Source organism: Heptranchias perlo, chromosome 10, assembly GCF_035084215.1.
Source record: "Heptranchias perlo isolate sHepPer1 chromosome 10, sHepPer1.hap1, whole genome shotgun sequence".
Classification (NCBI taxonomy): domain Eukaryota; kingdom Metazoa; phylum Chordata; class Chondrichthyes; order Hexanchiformes; family Hexanchidae; genus Heptranchias; species Heptranchias perlo.
In genome coordinates this window covers 56598364-56617281 of record NC_090334.1, presented here as the reverse complement: position 1 = coordinate 56617281, position 18918 = coordinate 56598364, and the positions used below count along the sequence as shown (strand labels likewise).

Sequence of the window (18918 nt, the reverse complement as noted above, 5' to 3'; positions counted from 1 at the left end):
TTATCTCCACCCAATTTCCCATTCCCCAATTGTCTGTTCCACACCTGCACCTCCAGCCATGGCAACTCACCGCAAAATCCCACTAGAGGACACTCTATGGCAGAGGCCAGATCTTTGAGACACACCTAACGAGTAGGCAGTATTTGATTAAATTGACTTTTGACTCAGGCAGATTGATGAGCAAACAGTATGTCCAACTCCCAAGCTAGTTTGGATTTCTCGCAAACCTTGGAGTACACTATTTACGTCTTTCACAAATGTCCCTCCCTCTAATTTCCTCCACTTCTCTCTCTCTCGCTCTCCTCTCTCACTTCAGTCACTCTCCTTCTCACTATCTTTCTCTTCTTCACTTTTCCCTCCTCCTCCACTCACTCTGACTCGCTCCCTCTGTCTGTTCCTTCACTCTTTCCTCTTTTACTTCAGTCACTCCCTGCTCCTTCGCCGCCACTCTTTTCTTCTTCATCAGTCACTCTCTGCTTCTTCACCAACCACTCTTTCACTTCACTCCGTCTCCTCATTACTTCAATCTCTCTCTTCTTTCTCTGGTCCTTCACTCTCCACCACTTCATTCTGTCTCTTTCTCCTCCTTCATTTCCCTCTCCCTCTCTGCTCCCTCATATCTCTCTCAGGTCGATGTGACAGCACTGGGATTCAGGCAAGCAGGCGATTAGAGACAGAAATTTAGTGGATTCCTGAAGCATGATCTAACAAGAGGGAGAACAGACCTGCCAGATGTCAGCTTGCTATGCACCTGCTAAGAAAGCCAACAGTGCTTTTTCTCTCAAGTTTATTTAAATTCCTATAACCCCACGGGTTTTTCCAGAGTTGAACGCTTTTCATTAACAGTGCTAACTCATCTCACTTGTTTGTGGCATTGTATGGGAAGAATCAGTTAGGTGGAGCTCCTCCAGCCAGATAAAATTAGGAAGCAGGAGTGATTCTGTCCGCTGGCCAGGGATTGGACATTCCTGCTCTACAGCCTCTGCCCACAGCACCTCACAGATTAGCCCTTGGCAGATGATGTGGACTTGCTTCACGACTCCAACTAAGAAAATGAATTCACGACTTCGGCAAAGGCGCACTCTTTTTTGAATGTGTTGCCACAAAATATCCATAGGAAAGGAAGACAGTGAACAGCATTCCTACTGAAGTTATTTAACACAACTTGATGTAAGGTTGTGGACCTCACTGTGGTTATTGTGTTGCCGATCTTATGTGGATGCAAACCTAAGTAGATTTAGATGGGGCATTGCTCATGTTGTGATATGACAAATATTTCTTCTCCATCTTTCACAAGTTCACAATTAACATTATTTCCCTACATTTTCCTCTTCACATACTATGTGGGGGTCACTATCCAATTAGCAACCCCAACCAAGAAGAAACTATAACTTTTAGAAATACAGTTTCTTTCTTCATAGTAAAGTTGCAAAGAAACCAGGAGGTGGAGATAGTAGAGAAACAGGAGATCACTTGAAAGTAGAAACAGATGAGAACTTGCTTCTGTCTCTTTCGGGTCTGAAGATGGAGAAAATGACAAAGGAAGTGAGCACTTACAGCTAGGACTGGAAGAAAGTGAAAACAAAATTCCACATCAACACAGAATTGTGTTCAATTCTGGGCACCACACTTTAGGAAGGATGTCAAGGCCTTGGAGAGGGTGCAGAAGAGATTTACTAGAATGGTACCAGGGACGAGGGACTTCAGTTATGAGGAGAGACTGGAGAAGCTGGGATTGTTCTCATTAGAACAGAGAAGAATAAGGGGAGATTTGATAGAAGTGTTCAAGATCATGATAGAGTAAATAAGGGGAAACTATTTCCAGTGGCAGAAGGTTGGTAACCAGAGGACAAAGAATTTAAGGTGATCGGCAAAAGAGCCAGAGGCGACATGAGGAAACATTTTTTTACGCAGCAAGTTTTAACGATCTGGAATGCACTGCCTGAAAAGGTGATGAAAGCAGATTCAATGGTAACTTTCAAAAGGGAATCAGATAGGTATTTGAAGGAGAAAAAAAATACAGGGCTATGGTGAAAGAGTAAGGGAATGGGACTAATTGGATAGCTCTTTCAAAGAGACGACACGGGCACGGTGGGCCGAATGGCCTCTTCCTGTGCTGTATCTACTGTGATACTGTGAACATAGGGACAAACTGCAATGGGGAATGCTCTAATAGAAGAGCCAGGCTTGACCAAGTGTTAGGATTAATGCTATGTCCATTTGCGAGTGTTTGGAACATGAATGAAGAAGCTATGTATTACTCTCAATATTATTTAGTCTCTGGGCTCCATTCTGACTTTATTACATCGGTCTAATTCTTTCGGTTCCTAAAATATAAATGAAGTCACTGAACGATCCCATACAGTAATCCACAATGCAAAATTCAGATGATGTGCCAAGGGCTAGACAACCAACGTCCCACCAGAGGGATCTCTGATGTCTGGATAGTACCTCACAGACCCGTCAGCTATTCCAATAGTGGAAGCACTGCAGAATCCTACATAATGGGCCAGATTTTGCTGTGAGCGGCAAACGAACTAACGAACAAAACCAGCTGTTCGTTAGACTTGCCCATAGACTTTGAATGGGGTTTTACAAGGCAAATTGCTGTCAGCCAAACATCCAAATGGCACAATGGCATCTGGGACCTGTGTGAACAGGGCAAGTAACTGTGTATCTCCTCAATCAGATTGAAGAATCGTCAACGAACAGCGCAGAGTCTGAACCAGGAAGTGTAAGTTAGAATAGTGAGTTCAATGTCAAATCAGGCACAGAAAGCGAAACAAAGTGGGAAAGAAAGATTGAATTGAGCGAGAGATAAAAGAAACAGAAAGAAAAAGTTAAAAAATGTATTTAAGTTTTTTTTAAATCTCCAACAACAATTAAAAGCTGAAGGAATGAGACTTCACACTTGTAAAAGTTAATTTTCAGTACTAGAGAGATTGTTTGGCAGTAATTAAGACTGATGGTGCCATCAAAAGGGTGCTTAGACTGGAATGGACAAACCCTAACGTTTTGTGGCGAGTTTAGTCCGTATCTACAATGTCAGTACAATGTTCAATACATTGAATGGGGAGCCAGACGGTGAGATGCATTTTTCGCACAGCATACAGAGGGGCAATGCATCTCGGAAAGCAACATCCAGATTTTCGCTTTTAACTGCGTATCTCCATTCGCTGGAAGTTGCTGTCTGATTTGCGCATAATTAACGGTGAGCGCGGTTCGTATCACTTATTTTCACAGCAAAATCTGGGTCAATAGTTCAAACAGCAGATTGCAGGTTTCCCACTAGGGGGAGCGCGAGAGCAGCCCATACAGCTCCTCAAACCCCAGATGGAAAGAGGTCCAGCAGCAGAGGCTCCACAGTAGCTGCATAATACATTTCATACCAATATTTCTTACATGCAAAAAAAAATTCAAAATAAACCGTATTAAAATGACACAGCAGCACTGCAACTGATAATCATTGGGAAAGAAAATATACAACAAATGTACAAGTAAAAACCCTCCATTAAAGCAAAGAAATGGAAAGTAGCAAAGCCCACAGTAAATACATAATCTAATGGTAGTAATGATGCATAGGAGGGTACCTATTGTGGATTTTAGATCACCAGTGTTTATTGCAGTATTCATCTTCACCTTGTGCCAAAAATAAAAACCTATAACAAAGAGCACACATTTGAGTTCATTCTGTCTAACAATCCAGTGTCCTGGATCCCTCATTGTCGCACTCCACCCCTTTCAGCTCTGTACTATGTCTATTCTATTCTATTCTACTTCTGCTGTTTAAACACCTGATGAACAGGATTTTCTTGAATTTATTCATTTCTTCTTAAAATGAAAGCTCTCACTGTGTCTTTGTCTGGTATGTTATTGTTACAGAGAGACACCAATATCTGACGCTGTGCCAACTGTCCAATCAGTACCACCATACTGGCTATTAGCAGTTAAAATGCTGCATTTCCACTCTTCTTAGGTGATATTAGATTCTATAACTGCCAATTGCCTGGAACACTGACTTCATGTATCTTTCAATATACTTGTCTTCCATTTTGTAGACTTCAATGTACCTGGATTATTGCACAATTTGTATTCAATGTCATTGCACCAAAAATATTGAGCCAATGCTCTTCTGTCTGAGGGCCCTGTCTAACTCTGAGTACAGCACAACTGCAGAGACATGACACATAATGGATTCCCTCATGATTGAGCAGGACAGGAGCTGGACTCACCGCAGTGCATTAAATTGGATTGTTTTTTAATATAACAGTTCCTCTCCTACTTCCCCCATTTAACTAATTAATTTACAAATAGTTTTGCTCCACTGACAATTGTGTGTACAGTAGGACCTGTACAAGATGAAGTCCAAATCTCAATCAGAATTCAAATCTGAATGTATATTGTAAGCAAATCCAAAGTTCTGCTTCGCAATAAGCTGAGCCTAATTATGGTATGTTGAAAGTGCAGGGCTCAGTCTGTCCTATTCAATTCCCTCCAAAGGTTAACGCAACGCGTCACAAAAGAATGCATTTGTCCCCCCCCACCCCAAGTTTTCACCCTTACCCGTCCTCTCAGTGACTCTGCTGGGATACAGTTCCATGTGGCCATTCTTCCTGTAAGAACCTAGACAATCAGTGTCAGTGGGTTATTTGGTGCCTGACCCTGTCCACATCATTTATCCAAACAGTGCACTTACCAGCAGGGGCCACTGCATGACAACCAGGAACAGGGGTTCTAGCTAACGTTTCCCTCCCTAGACCATGAACACTGAAACCAATTGCAGCAATGCATGCCAACTCAACTGACATCAGCTAACCTGGCCGAGGTCAAGTATTCAAGCATGGGACCTTCCCCTCAGAACCAAGCTAGCATGATTTCTTTTAATCGGACATATGTAGTGAGGTCAAGGTTACTTACCTCTTACAGTGATTGTACTGGACTTTTTTGCAGGGTTGCCCACATTGTTGTTTGCGAGGCAGCTGTATGCCCCAGCCTCCTCAGCACTGATTGAGTGCAGCGTTAAGGTCCCTCCATTTAACACACTTGTTTCAGGAAGAGGTCCAATGGCTTTGATCCAGGTGAGGGTGGGAGGGGGGTCCCCTCCTGTCGTGACACACACCATGGATACTGAATCTCCAGGGTTCACTACAATCTGCTCAGGAATCAACAGCTTGATGGAAGGGGAAGCTGCAAGATACAAAAAAAAGAGAAATAAATTAACATAATTACTTGCTCGGCTTTTATCCCCGGCTGCAATCAACATATTTTTATTCAAAAACTTAAAATTCTACCTGCTGACAGGAAGCTTAGTAAATGCCCAGTCGTTAGATGGTCATTCATTAAAAATATATTAAATAGGACCCACGCCTGTGGGCTGTGATGCATTCAACATAAAAACATTCCCTGCAAGGTAGTCAGGAGAAACAAATATAAAATAGCTCCTGTCTGGTGCACTTTATTCATATTTTGAATTCCTTTTGCACAGCAGTATTGGACTGTCACTAATACTGATGGCTGTAAAGCCCAGGTGCCAATCTGTGGGATTTCAGTGAAGTCATTCACCAATAGTCTTGGTCTCTGATGTCAGAGCAGCATCTCCAGCTATGTGTAGGCACCCAAAATGGACTATCTCCATGGCTTAAAATAGGATTATTTCCACCAAGTAAATCTGTTTGTAATAATATTTCTGTGACACTTACTGCACAAATGTTCACCATTGTACCTTAATACAGGAATAGCACCCAGCACAGTCTATGGACAGAATGCAGGTCCTTCCTTGATCCATTTGATGTCTCTAAAAAAACATTCTACATAATGGGAGGGGGTTCTATTGGTTTCCTGCTGCACGGTCGGTACACAACCCGTAGAACCACTGCAGAACGGCAGGGCCATGGTATTTTTTTACATAACCCGTCATAATCAAAACTCAAGAGTTCTACCCCATCCATATAAAAATCGTAAGTAAATCCAGCAGACTATCACAATTTAAGTCCAATTTAATTGAGGAAAGAATGGGGCAGAACTTACTCAGTCGGGACTCCGTTCCTCAATGGCGTCCTCTCCAACCGCCAGTGAATCCATTGAGCAAGTCCGCGAATTCACACACATGCACAGTAAAACTCCGAAATCGTGAACTTGCTCCGATTGGTTCACCCGGCATTTTGACAGTTACGAATTAAAGAGCCACCTACGCTACAATCAATGCAATCAGGAAACATTGGTAAACTTACCCGTCTGCCCAGCTGGAACAAAGACACTTATGCCACGAGAACGTACGCTTGAAAATACCAGCCCTACACTACTTTTTAAAAGCGCGGTGACTTATAATGACTGCAAAACAAAAAACTAAATTTTCAAAATGTGGAATGTCTAATTATTCTTATTATAATATTTTTGATTAAAAAATTAAAAACTAAAAATGTTATTTTTTTAAACTTTTAATTTCTGTATGTTTCAATATATTATAAATCATTTCTTTGCCTTTTTATAATAAGGTGTGTTAAATTTTTATTTAGACTAATAGAGAATGTCACTTTACATGAACGAGTTTTACTTGCCTGCTTGCGGGCAGGGCTTCCATTCCCACAGTCTATGCATGCCCATTAGGGCCTACGCTGATCTCAGAGCGCACCACTGGAGAAGAATTGAAAATGGAGCAAGTGGACATCGTGGGCCACGCAGTAAGCATCTTCATACTTTTTATCTGCAGGATGTTCGGAGATCCTTGCCACGCCGGTCAAAGCAAGTTCCCGCCCAACACAACAAAAGTTTTGCCGTACTGAACTTAAAGCGATTGGTTGATATTTTCCATGCAGCATACAATAAATACCTTGCCTGTCAATCATGATGACATTTTAAAGCACATCCGGGGACATCTTAATACTAAAGGTGGGTCTCGGTTGCTCTCTATAGGTGGGCTGTATAAGAGGGACGTTTCAGTGCAGGAGAGACAAAGTGTGGCATATCTAATCTAATCTAAATATTTGCTTCAATGTTTAACACTGATTTCAGTAAGAACAGTAATGGGCTAACTCAGCGGGAATCACCTGGAGAGCGCTGGTTTGAAGCATAGTGGTCTTTATCTATTTTTAGTGCTGATTTCTCAGTGGAGTGCTCTGGGCCTGCAGGGAGTGCACGTCATGATTCATCTTTTCCATTGGTAATAATCAGGGCGGCTGGTGCATGTGGCATATGAAGGTCATCCTGCCTGAAGCGGCAACTTGTTTTCTTACTGATAATGTTTCTGCACATAGGCTCATAGCAAGTACACTGGTAGATATTATTCGTCAGTAACTCATCTTGAATTATAATGAATATAATAAGCCAACAGCAGCTTTTCACCAGCCACACAAGCAAAGCCAAGAGGCTAGCCATCATACTCTACTTATTGAGCATAGTTGGTTCCTAGAAATGACACGAATAGCCCATTCTCCATATTCAGCTTAAAGTCCATCGCATTGCTATCAAGATGAGATTGTGATGTGACTTTTCATTAATACTTAAAACTTTGTCAGGACAGGCATGATCAGCACTGCAATTCCATTAGTGTACAACAGCTGCACTTCAAAAATACTTCATTGGCTGTAAAGCGCTTTGGGACGTCCTGCCTTCGTGAGAGATGCTATATAAATGCAACTTCTTTCTTTTCTTTATTTATTGTGGCACCAATTATATGATCTTATGCACCTCTGTTTTCAAAGCTGATGATGGGCCAAGTGAGCTGTTTTGAGTGGACGTAGATGCTGCACCATTAAAGTAATCTTCACAGCAAAGCAGCGAGGAACCTACGCTTGGGCATGGTTTCCTTCAAGCTGCCAGAAATATCATCAGTATTGGGTTGTTTATAATGCCTCAAGCTTCCTTTGTTTTTCACAACAACCTTTGGTGTATTTTTGCAGCTTCATTATTTTTCATTGTCCCACGGGAAGCTAAGATTTGCAAAAGTCAAAGTCAAAAAGCCTTAATGAATGAGAGCACAGCTAACAACTGCAGTGAGTTATGACGGCAGAATAAGAGATGCGTTTCTTCTTGCTTTGGGATGTGGAGTATGTGTTATGTATCATGTCAAGATTTCCTCAGTATTTTGAGTATTCGCACCAATAAAATGCACAGGAGCTGGCTTGGGGAATCTACACCGGACTACTTTTCCTCACCCGCATGCACACGATATTGAGAACGCAAATTTCCCTAAGATCAGTGGGCAAAGCAGCGCTCAACTCTGTTCTCACTGAAGCTGGATCTAATGGAAATTCAGATGATATGCCTCGAATGTCTGTGTCTGTGCATTGAGAAACTAAACAAGACTGCCTCCCCTGTTGCTGTGGCAGCTCTGGATGCACCAGCAAGCTGCCACTGCTTGGTGCTAAGCTCAGTTATCAGGGCTAATGAAAAGGTATTTGTATCAGTTCAGTTGGTGCCACCCTAACAGCAAAGGCTTCTGTGCATTAGCATGCCGAGGGCCTTTAATCTCAGTAAATGACTCCGCCCAGAGTTGGATGGGCTGCATAAATCAATAGAATAGATGCAAGCCATTCATGACAGGGAAAACAAAAGCAACGTTTTGCTGACGGGAAGGCGGTCTGTAGGCTGCTTGGTATCACTTTCTGCTTCCAGAAACCCTTGTAACTCAATGCAGTACCTAATAGTACAAGGCTCATCTTTCACTATGTACATCCAATGTGACTCATTGAAAGCTTTCAGATCACTGTTTGTTTGATGTTGCTTGGCACCTGTTTGGGGCCTCGCTGCCAAGGTGTGAGGTGGCAATCACAACAGAATGCCAACAGAGTAGCTTAGTCCTCTGCTAGTAAATTGTGGTCAGTTTCTTTTGGCTGCTACAGGAAAGATGGTAATCAAACATCTGACCATCCCATCTCACTAATCACTCTGACATGAATGGGGGAGGGGGAAGGAGAGAAACAAATGAGACAAAGGCAGCACTGTGAAAGGGAATCCGGCTATCATGGTAATAAAATCCAACCAGTGCTAAGATTTCCTTCATCATAATTATGAGCCTGTAGCATATGAAACACATTAGTCACAATAATGACACAGAAACATGCAAACAGGATTATCCTTTACCTTCAGTCTGTAATAGCAATTTCACTGAAGGTCAGATGTTGATTTAGACTCAAGTCACAGCTTTTGTAATAGCAAATAACCACTTACCAAACTGCACTCATGTAAGACTTATCCAGAACAAGTTGTCTACATTATACTTTTTTTTAAATGAGGATTTAATTCGATCGGTTTACAAATCAGACCATGAGTCCAGTACACATTTCATTTTTCCTCAACTCATTACTCTTCAGTTTTTAAAAAATTCTCCTTTTATGGTTTTTATTTTGCACCCTAAAATATGCATATAACCCAGCTTTCTCCCAAGGTTGAGAGATGAAGAAGGTTGAGCTCAACTGGCTATAATGGAATCAAACAGCACAGAAGGAGGCCATTCAGCCCATTGCACTTGTGCCGGCTCTTTGAAAGAGCTATCCAATTAATCCCACTCCCCCGCTCTAATGTGTGCAACTTTCACGATCACATCTTACGTAATCTCGATGTTGGTTCATTTAATCTTTAATCAACCTTCAAGCATTTGACTGCATGTTGAATCCATTCTTGGCTTAAAGGACTGCAGACTTCGTCTATAATTTTATAAAGTTCACATTCCTAACATTGCCAACCACTTCCCTCCACCTGGCTACATCTCTCCAACCTTCAAAAGCCTCCTTAAAACCTACGTCTTTGACCTTCAGCAGCATCTCCTAATCTCCCTTTTGCTCTAATTTTGCCCGTAACTGTGAAGCATCTAGGGATAGAATCATAGAATCATAGAAGTTACAACATGGAAACAGGCCCTTCGGCCCAACATGTCCATGTCACCCAGTTTATACCACTAAGCTAGTCCCAATTGCCTGCACTTGGCCCATATCCCTCTATACCCATCTTACCCATGTAACTGTCCAAATGCTTTTTAAAAGACAAAATTGTACCCGCCTCTACTACTGCCTCTGGCAGCTCGTTCCAGACACTCACCACCCTTTGAGTGAAAAAATTGCCCCTCTGGACCCTTTTGTATCTCTCCCCTCTCACCTTAAATCTATGCCCCCTCGTTATAGACTCCCCTACCTTTGGGAAAAGATTTTGACTATCGACCTTATCTATGCCCCTCATTATTTTATAGACTTCTATAAGATCACCCCTTAACCTCCTACTCTCCAGGGAAAAAAGTCCCAGTCTGTCTAACCTCTCCCTGTAAGTCAAACCATCAAGTCCCGGTAGCATCCTAGTAAATCTTTTCTGCACTCTTTCTAGTTTAATAATATCCTTTCTATAATAGGGTGACCAGAACTGTACACAGTACTCCAAGTGTGGCCTCACCAATGCCCTGTACAACTTCAACAAGACATCCCAACTCCTGCATTCAATGTTCTGACCAATGAAACCAAGCATGCCGAATGCCTTCTTCACCACCCTATCCACCTGTGACTCCACTTTCAAGGAGCTATGAACCTGTATTCCTAGATCTCTTTGTTCTATAACTCTCCCCAACGCCCTACCATTAACGGAGTAGGTCCTGGCCCGATTCGATCTACCAAAATGCATCACCTCACATTTATCTAAATTAAACTCCATCTGCCATTCATCGGCCCACTGGCCCAATTTATCAAGATCCCGTTGCAATCCTAGATAACCTTCTTCACTGTCCACAATGCCACCAATCTTGGTGTCATCTGCAAACTTACTAACCATGCCTCCTAAATTCTCATCCAAATCATTAATATAAATAACAAATAACAGCGGACCCAGCACCGATCCCTGAGGCACACCGCTGGACACAGGCATCCAGTTTGAAAAACAACCCTCTACAACCACCCTCTGTCTTCTGTCGTCAAGCCAATTTTGTATCCAATTGGCTACCTCACCTTGGATCCCGTGAGATTTAACCTTATGTAACAACCTACCATGCGGTACCTTGTCAAATGCTTTGCTGAAGTCCATGTAGACCACGTCTACTGCACAGCCCTCATCTATCTTCTTGGTTACCCCTTCAAAAAACTCAATCAAATTCGTGAGACATGATTTTCCTCTCACAAAACCATGCTGACTGTTCCTAATTAGTCCCTGCCTCTCCAAATGCCTGTAGATCCTGTCCCTCAGAATACCCTCTAACAACTTACCCACTACAGATGTCAGGCTCACTGGTCTGTAGTTCCCAGGCTTTTCCCTGCCGCCCTTCTTAAACAAAGGCACAACATTTGCTACCCTCCAATCTTCAGGCACCTCACCTGTAGCGGTGGATGATTCAAATATCTCTGCCAGGGGACCCGCAATTTCCTCCCTAACCTCCCATAACGTCCTGGGATACATTTCATCAGGTCTCGGAGATTTATCTACCTTGATGCGCGTTAAGACTTCCAGCACCTCCCTCTCTGTAATTTTTGACGTTATATAAACATAAGTTGTTGTTGGAGCTGGATGCTAGCTACCCACTGCATTTTTTTCCTTTGCTTTTTTATGTCATCAAGGATAAGTCAGAGGCTATATGACAAAACAAGGCCACTTTATTGATGAGAGACTGATGACTCAGGCATTGCTCCCAGTTTTCACAATGACTAATGCTATTTTTTTTTATTCGTTCATGGGTTGTGGGCGTCGGTGGCAAGGCCAGCATTTAATATACTGCATATATTTAGCATATCATATAAACATAGGCATTTGCTCAGCTTATGAACCAGGGGGTGCTGTTTTAGGAATGTATACCTTGCTGCAACACATAAGAACATAGGAACAGGAGTAGGCCATTCAGCCCCTCCAGCCTGTTCCGCCATTCAATTAGATCATGGCTGATCTGTACCTTAACTCCATCTATCTGCATCGGTTCCATAACCCTTAATACCCTTGCCTAACAAAAATCTATCAATCTCAATTTTGACATTTTCAATTGACCTAGCCTCAACAGCTTTTGGTGGGGGGGGGGAAGTGTTCCAGATTTCCACTACCCATTGTGTGAAGAAGTACTTTCTGACATTATCTCTGAACGGCCTAGCTCTAATTTTAATATTATGCCTTCTTGTACTGGACTCCCCTACCAGAGGAAATAGTTTCTCTCTATGTACCCTACCAAGTCCTTTGATCATCTTAAACACTTCAATTAGATCACCCTTAATCTTCTATATTCACAGGACTACAAGCCTAGTCTAGGCAACCTGTCCTCATAATTTAACATTTTTAGCCCTGGTATTATTCTGGCAAATCTGCACTGCATCCTCAAGGAAAACACCCTCACCCTCTAGTAAAATCAAGAAAAACCCAAAGATGTTTTATAAATACATGAAGAGCATGAGGATAACTAAGGAAAGAGTAGGGCCTATTAGAGACCAAAAAGGTAACCTGTGTGTGGAGACGGGAGACGTGGGTATGGTTCTTAATAAATACTTTGCATCTGTCTTCACAGAAGAGGGGGATGATGCAGTCATTATAGTTAAGGAGGAGGAGTGTGAAATATTGGATGGGATAAACATAATGAGGGAGGAAATATTAAGGGGGTTGGTATCTTTGAAAGTAGATAAATCGCCAGGCCCAGATGAAATGTGGCCCAGGCTGTTAAGAGAAGCAAAGGAGGAAATAGCAGAGGCTCTGACCATCATTTTCCAATCCTCTCTGGCTACAGGCATAGTACCGGAGGACTGCTAATATTGTACCATTGTTTAAAAAGGGAGAAAGGGATAGTCCGATTAATTACAGACCAGCCAACAGAGTGGTGGGCAAATTATTGGAAACAATTCTGAGGGACAGGATTAATCGTCATTTAGAAAGGCACAAATTAATCCAGGACAGTCAGCATGGATTTGTTAAAGGAGGGTCGTGTCTGACTAACCTGATTGAATTTTTTGAGGAGGTAACAAGGAGGGTCCATGAGAGTAGCACGTTTGATGTAGTCTACATGGATTTTAGCAAGGCTTTTGACAGGGTCCCACATAACAGACTGGTCAGAAAAGCAAAAGCCCATGGGATCCAAGGGAAAGTGGCAAGTTGGATCCAAAATTGACTCAGTGGCAGGAAACAAAGGGTAATGGTTGACGGGTGTTTTGTGACTGGAAGGCTATTTCCAGTGGGGTTCTGCAGAGCTCAGTACTAGGTCCCTTGCTCTTTGTGATATTTAACAATGATTTAGACTTAAATGTAAGGGGCATGATTAAGAAGTTTGTAGATAGTACAAAAATTAGCCGTGTGGTTGATAGTGAGGAGGAAAGCTGTAGACTGGTCAGGTGGGCAGAAAAGTGGCAAATGGAATTCAATTCGGAGAAAGTGTGAAGTAATGCATTTGGTGAGGGCAAACAAGGCAAGGGAACACACAATAAATGGGAGGATGCTGAAAGGTGTAGAGGAACAGAGGGAACTTGGAGTGCATGTCCACAGATCCCTGAAGGTAGCGCAACAGATAGATAACGTGGTTAAGAAGGCATATGGGATACTTTCCTTTATTAGCCGAGGCATAAAATATAAGAGCAGATAGGTTATGCTAGATCTGTATAAAACACTAGTTAGGCCACAGCTTGAGGACTACGTACAGTTCTGGTCACCACATTACAGGAAAGATGTAATTGCACTAGAGAGGGTACAGACTAGATTTATGAGGATGTTGCCAGGACTGGAGAATTTTAGCTACGAGGAAAAATTGGATAGGCTGGGGTTGTTCTCTTTGGAACAGAGGAGGCTGAGGGGAGATTTAATTGAGTTGTATAAAATTATGAGGGGCCTGAATAGAGTGGATAGAAAGGACCTATTTCCCTTAGCAGAGAGGTCAATAATCAGGGGGCATAGATTTAAAGTAATTGGTAGAAGGATTAGAGGGCAGCTGAGGAATTTTTTTTTTTCACCCAGAGGATGGTGGGGGTCTGGAACTCACTGCCTGAAAGGGTGGTAAAGGCAGAAACCCTCATCACATTTAAAAGCTGCTTGGATAGTCACTTGAAGTGCCGTAACCTACAAGGCTACGGACCAAGAGCTGGAAAGTGGGATTAGGCTGGGTGGCTCTTTTTCAGCTGGCACAAACACAATGGGCTGAATGGCTTCCTTCTGTGCCATAAATTTCTATGATTCTATGATATACCCCTCCAAGGCTAATATAGCCTTCCGGAGGTGTGGTGCCCAGAACTGAAGCAGAATCCAGCTCTGTACAGCTGTAACATAACTTCCACCCCTTTGTATTCCAGCCCTCTTGAGATAAAGGTCAACATTCCATTAGCCTTTTAATTATTTTTTGTACCTGCCCAGTAGCTTTTAGTGATTTCTGTACTTGGACCAATAAATCTCTCTGCTCATCCTCAGTTCCTAGGTTCTCACCATTTAGAAAATAATCTTTCCTAGGTTTAAAGTGGATGACCTCACACTTACCCACATTGAACTCCATCTGCCACCGTTTTACCCCCTTACTTAATCTGTCAATGTCCCTTTGCAACTTTCTGCTCCCATCTACATTATTTACTGTACCACCTAACTTATTGTCATAAGCAAACTTTGATATATAGCTCTCTATTCCTTCATCCAAGTCATTTATAAATATGGTGAAAAGCTGAAGCCCCAGTACAGATCCCTGGGGGACACCACCAGTCACATCTGCCAATTGAATTATGTACCCCATTATCCCGATTCTCTGTCTCCTTCCTCCTAACCAATTCCCTATCCAAGCCAGTAGGTTGCCTCCAATTCTATGCACTCTCATTTTGGTTAACAGTCTCTTGTGTGGAACCTTGTCCACTTTGCTACATTCCAGTCTTTAACTGGGCCACGGTGCATTGAGTATAGAGGAGAAAAAGTGGATGAGGTGAGACACCTTCCTCCCAAAATATGTCTTATGGATGTGCAATCTGACTCTTGCAGAGGCGAGTACAAAGTTAAAACCCATGAGGTACAGCAGACACCTTGAAAGGATATTCCTCGTCAGCTCTCATTTTATGTCAAATATGCAGCACCGATGATGTTGTTTACCTTGTTTCACAAAAGATTATTGACATTGGATCATTGTGTGCAGACTGCCTGGGTGAGCAGGTTATGACATTTAGAGAAGACATTTGAATTCAAAAATGATATAGATTTTGATGCCAAATGCCTTCCTTTCTTGCACATAACGTGAATGCATTAATGTGTACAGCCCATGCCTGCAAGTGAGTTACGAGCCCTGTAATGCAATAGTGTGGTACAACTACAAAGATCTAATAGTTTATGACCATCATTGGACTTATGCTGAATTTGAGTTATTCAGCTAATCTCAGTAACTGCTATTTTAAGAGGTTTTATATTATAATATAGGACATATTTTATGCTTCTGATGAGAAGCTGTGGATTGGCAATGTTACGAAGTACCAGCACACGAAACATTAACCTGTCTTTTCTCTCTACAGGTGCTAACTGGCCGGCTGTGTATTTCCAGCATTTTCTGTTTTTTTTTATTTCTGACCAGCATTGGTAACATAATTCATCGAAGGGTTTTTCAGCTCTCCGTGCCAACATCACTGAAGGATTAAACTGCCTTGTGACTTGCGGTCGGGTATATTTCAATAGAATGCTAGGTTATCCAACGTGCAATGCATATTGGATCACACCACTCTGTTCAGTACAGAGGCCAGTGTAATTACACAATTCAAAGATTTGGCAGCTGTTTGAGAACTAAATGCATCTTCAGCTTTCAAAATAACGGTGATCACTGACCATATAATATTTACATCAGGGTTTCTCAATTAATTAGGACACCTAGGGAGGCATAAAGCAGACACTAAAACACTCTGAAGAAAAATACACATCACCACACTGCTTGACAAACACTACACACTTTAATGAGTTAAAGATTGTTGGGCTTTGCATGCTCCTCTGCTCAAGTGTTTCTGAAGATATGTTGAATTTGCACCTTCAGTGGGTTCTCACACCTGAAAATGCATAGTTTTTCAACATCTGCATCACAAATGTGTGCAAGTATTTTTTTTATCCTCTGGGAGTGTTTCCTCTGCAAATCTGGGGCACCTCAGGCCAAAGCAGGTTTTCTTGTTCCAAATATTCCTCCCCTCCCCTGGAATGTCCATAGATGGAATACAATAAATGGTGTCCTGACATTGACAGATCTAGAATGAGATAATGCAGCAATATCTCCTGCTCCTATTGTTGTGTATGAGGGCGGCCATTTCGCACCCCCACGCCCCCATGCTCTCTTGGGAGTGGTGCTTGTTATGTGATGGCAAAGAGACTGAAAGTACCCAGTGCAATAATTCCTGTCCCCACTAATGATCATATTGCTTAGGGAATTGTATCATTAATGTAGAACCATTTGAAGTGCTATTGAATGATCTGATTACAATAATAGAATTTTTTTTAAAATACAGCTTCCTCACCAGACTCATTCATTTTTGTTTGTGCCCAAAAGGCCAGATGCACAAGTATTACACGGAGATGATTATGGTTTAGCTGAATGGGGTTTATTAGAACACCTTTCAACAACAGCGACGGGCCCTGTCCATTGACTGCCTTATTAGCATACAGCTACTTACTCGACTTCTCATCGTTACCTATGCACTGATAAACTCTACTTTGTTTCAGCTACCAGCATGTATGCAATTATTTGAAGTCAGCCAGTAGAATATGTGCCTGCAAGTGCTGCTATTGACTTGTGGGGTTTTCCTGGTTGCTTCACGCTTCGCCCCTGGATTCGTAGTGAGTGATTTTTTGCAAAAGATCCAAAAATACCATGGAAGCTGAAGCATCACATCTCAATATGGAAACATAGGAACGAGAGTAGGCCATTCAGCCCCTCAAACCTGTTCCGCCATTCAATGACATCATAGCTGATCTGTATCCTAACTCTTGGCAAAAATCTATCGATCTGAGATTTAAAATTATTAATTGAGCTAGCATCTACTATTTTTTGTGGGAGAGAATGCCACACTTCTACCACCCTTTGTGTAAAGAAGTGTTTCCTAACTTCTCTCTTGAATGGCCTGGCTCTGATTTTAAGGTTATGTCCCCTTGTCCTAGACTCCCGAACTAGTGGAAGAAGTTTCTCTCTATCTACACTAACAATTCCTTTCAAAATCCTAAAAACCTCAATCAAATCACCCCTTAACCTTTTATATTCCAAGGAATACAATCCTAGTTTATGTAATCTCTCCTCATAATCTAACCCTTGGTGCCCTGGTAACATTCTGGTGAATCTGGGCTACAGTCCTTCCAAAGCCAATACATTCTGGCCCTCTAGTTATAAAGGCTAACATTCCATTAGCCTTTTTGATTAGACCAAGGGAAGACTAGATTAAACTGCATTTATTTCAATGCAAGAAGTCTGATGGGCAAGGCAGATGAACTCAGGGCATGGATGGGTACATGGGACTGGGATGTTATAGCTATTACTGAAACATGGCTAAGGGAGGGGCAGGACTGGCAGCTCAATGTTCCAGGGTACAGATGCTATAGGAAAGATAGAGCAGGAGGTAAGAGAGGAGGGGGAGTTGCGTTCTTGATTAGGGAGAACATCACGGCAGTAGTGAGAGGGGATATATCCGAGGGTTCGCCCACTGAGTCCATATGGGTAGAACTGAAAAATAAGAAGGGAGAGATCACTTTGATAGGATTGTACTACAGACCCCCAAATAGTCAACGGGAAATTGAGGAGCAAATATGTAAGGAGATTACAGACAGCTGCAAGAAAAATAGGGTGGTAATAGTAGGGGACTTTAACTTTCCCAACATTGACTGGGACAGCCATAGCATTAGGGGCTTGGATGGAGAGAAATTTGTTGAGTGTATTCAGGAGGAATTTCTCATTCAGTATGTGGATGGCCCGACTAGAGAGGGGGCAAAACTTGACCTCCTCTTGGGAAATAAGGAAGGGCAGGTGACAGAAGTGTTAGTGAGGGATCACTTTGGGACCAGTGATCATAATTCCATTAGTTTTAAGATAGCTATGGAGAAGGATAGGTCTGGCCCAAAAGTTAAAATTCTAAATTGGGGAAAGGCCAATTTTGATGGTATTAGACAGGAACTTTCAGAAGTTGATTGGGAGAGTCCGTTGGCAGGCAAAGGGACGTCTGGTAAGTGGGAGGCTTTCAAAAGTGTGTTAACCAGGGTTCAGTGTAAGCACATTCCTTATAAAGTGAAGGGCAAGGCTGGTAGAAGTAGGGAACCTTGGATGACTCGGGAGATTGAGGCACTAGTCAAAAATAAGAAGGAGGCATATGACATGCATAGGCAGCTGGGATCAAGTGGATCCCTTGAAGAGTATAGAGATTGCCGGAGTAGAGTTAAGAGAGAAATCAGGAGGGCAAAAAGGGGATATGAGATTGCTTTGGCAGATCAGGCAAAGGTGAATCCAAAGAGCTTCTACAAATACATAAAGGGCAAAAGGGTAACAAGGGAGAGAGTAGGGCCTCTTAAGGATCAACAAGGTCATCTATGTGCGGAACCACAAGAGATGGGTGAGATCCTGAATGAATATTTCACATCGGTATTTACGGTTGAGAAAGGCATGGATGTTAGGGAACTTGGGGAAATAAATAGTGATGTCTTGAGGAGTGTACATATTACAGAGAGGGAGGTGCTGGAAGTCTTAACGTGCATCAAGGTAGATAAATCTCCGGGACCTGATGAAATGTATCCCAGGACGTTATGGGAGGTTAGGGAGGAAATTGCGGGTCCCCTAGCAGAGATATTTGAATCATCCACCGCTACAGGTGAGGTGCCTGAAGATTGGAGGGTAGCAAATGTTGTGCCTTTGTTTAAGAAGGGCGGCAGGGAAAAGCCTGGGAACTACAGACCAGTGAGCCTGACATCTGTAGTGGGTAAGTTGTTAGAGGGTATTCTGAGGGACAGAATCTACAGGCATTTGGAGAGGCAGGGACTAATTAGGAACAGTCAGCATGGTTTTGTGAG

General features: G+C 42.4%; 1 protein-coding gene across 1 annotated transcript in view; it reads right to left on the bottom strand.

Moving 5' to 3' along the window:
- mdga2a (MAM domain containing glycosylphosphatidylinositol anchor 2a) overlaps nt 1–18918 on the bottom strand; it is a 640034-nt gene that overhangs the window by 365443 nt on the left and 255673 nt on the right. Inside the window, exon 6 of the mRNA XM_067991845.1 lies at nt 4918–5187. Coding sequence (XP_067847946.1) covers nt 4918–5187 — 270 coding nt within the window. The remainder of the gene's footprint in view (nt 1–4917; nt 5188–18918) is intronic.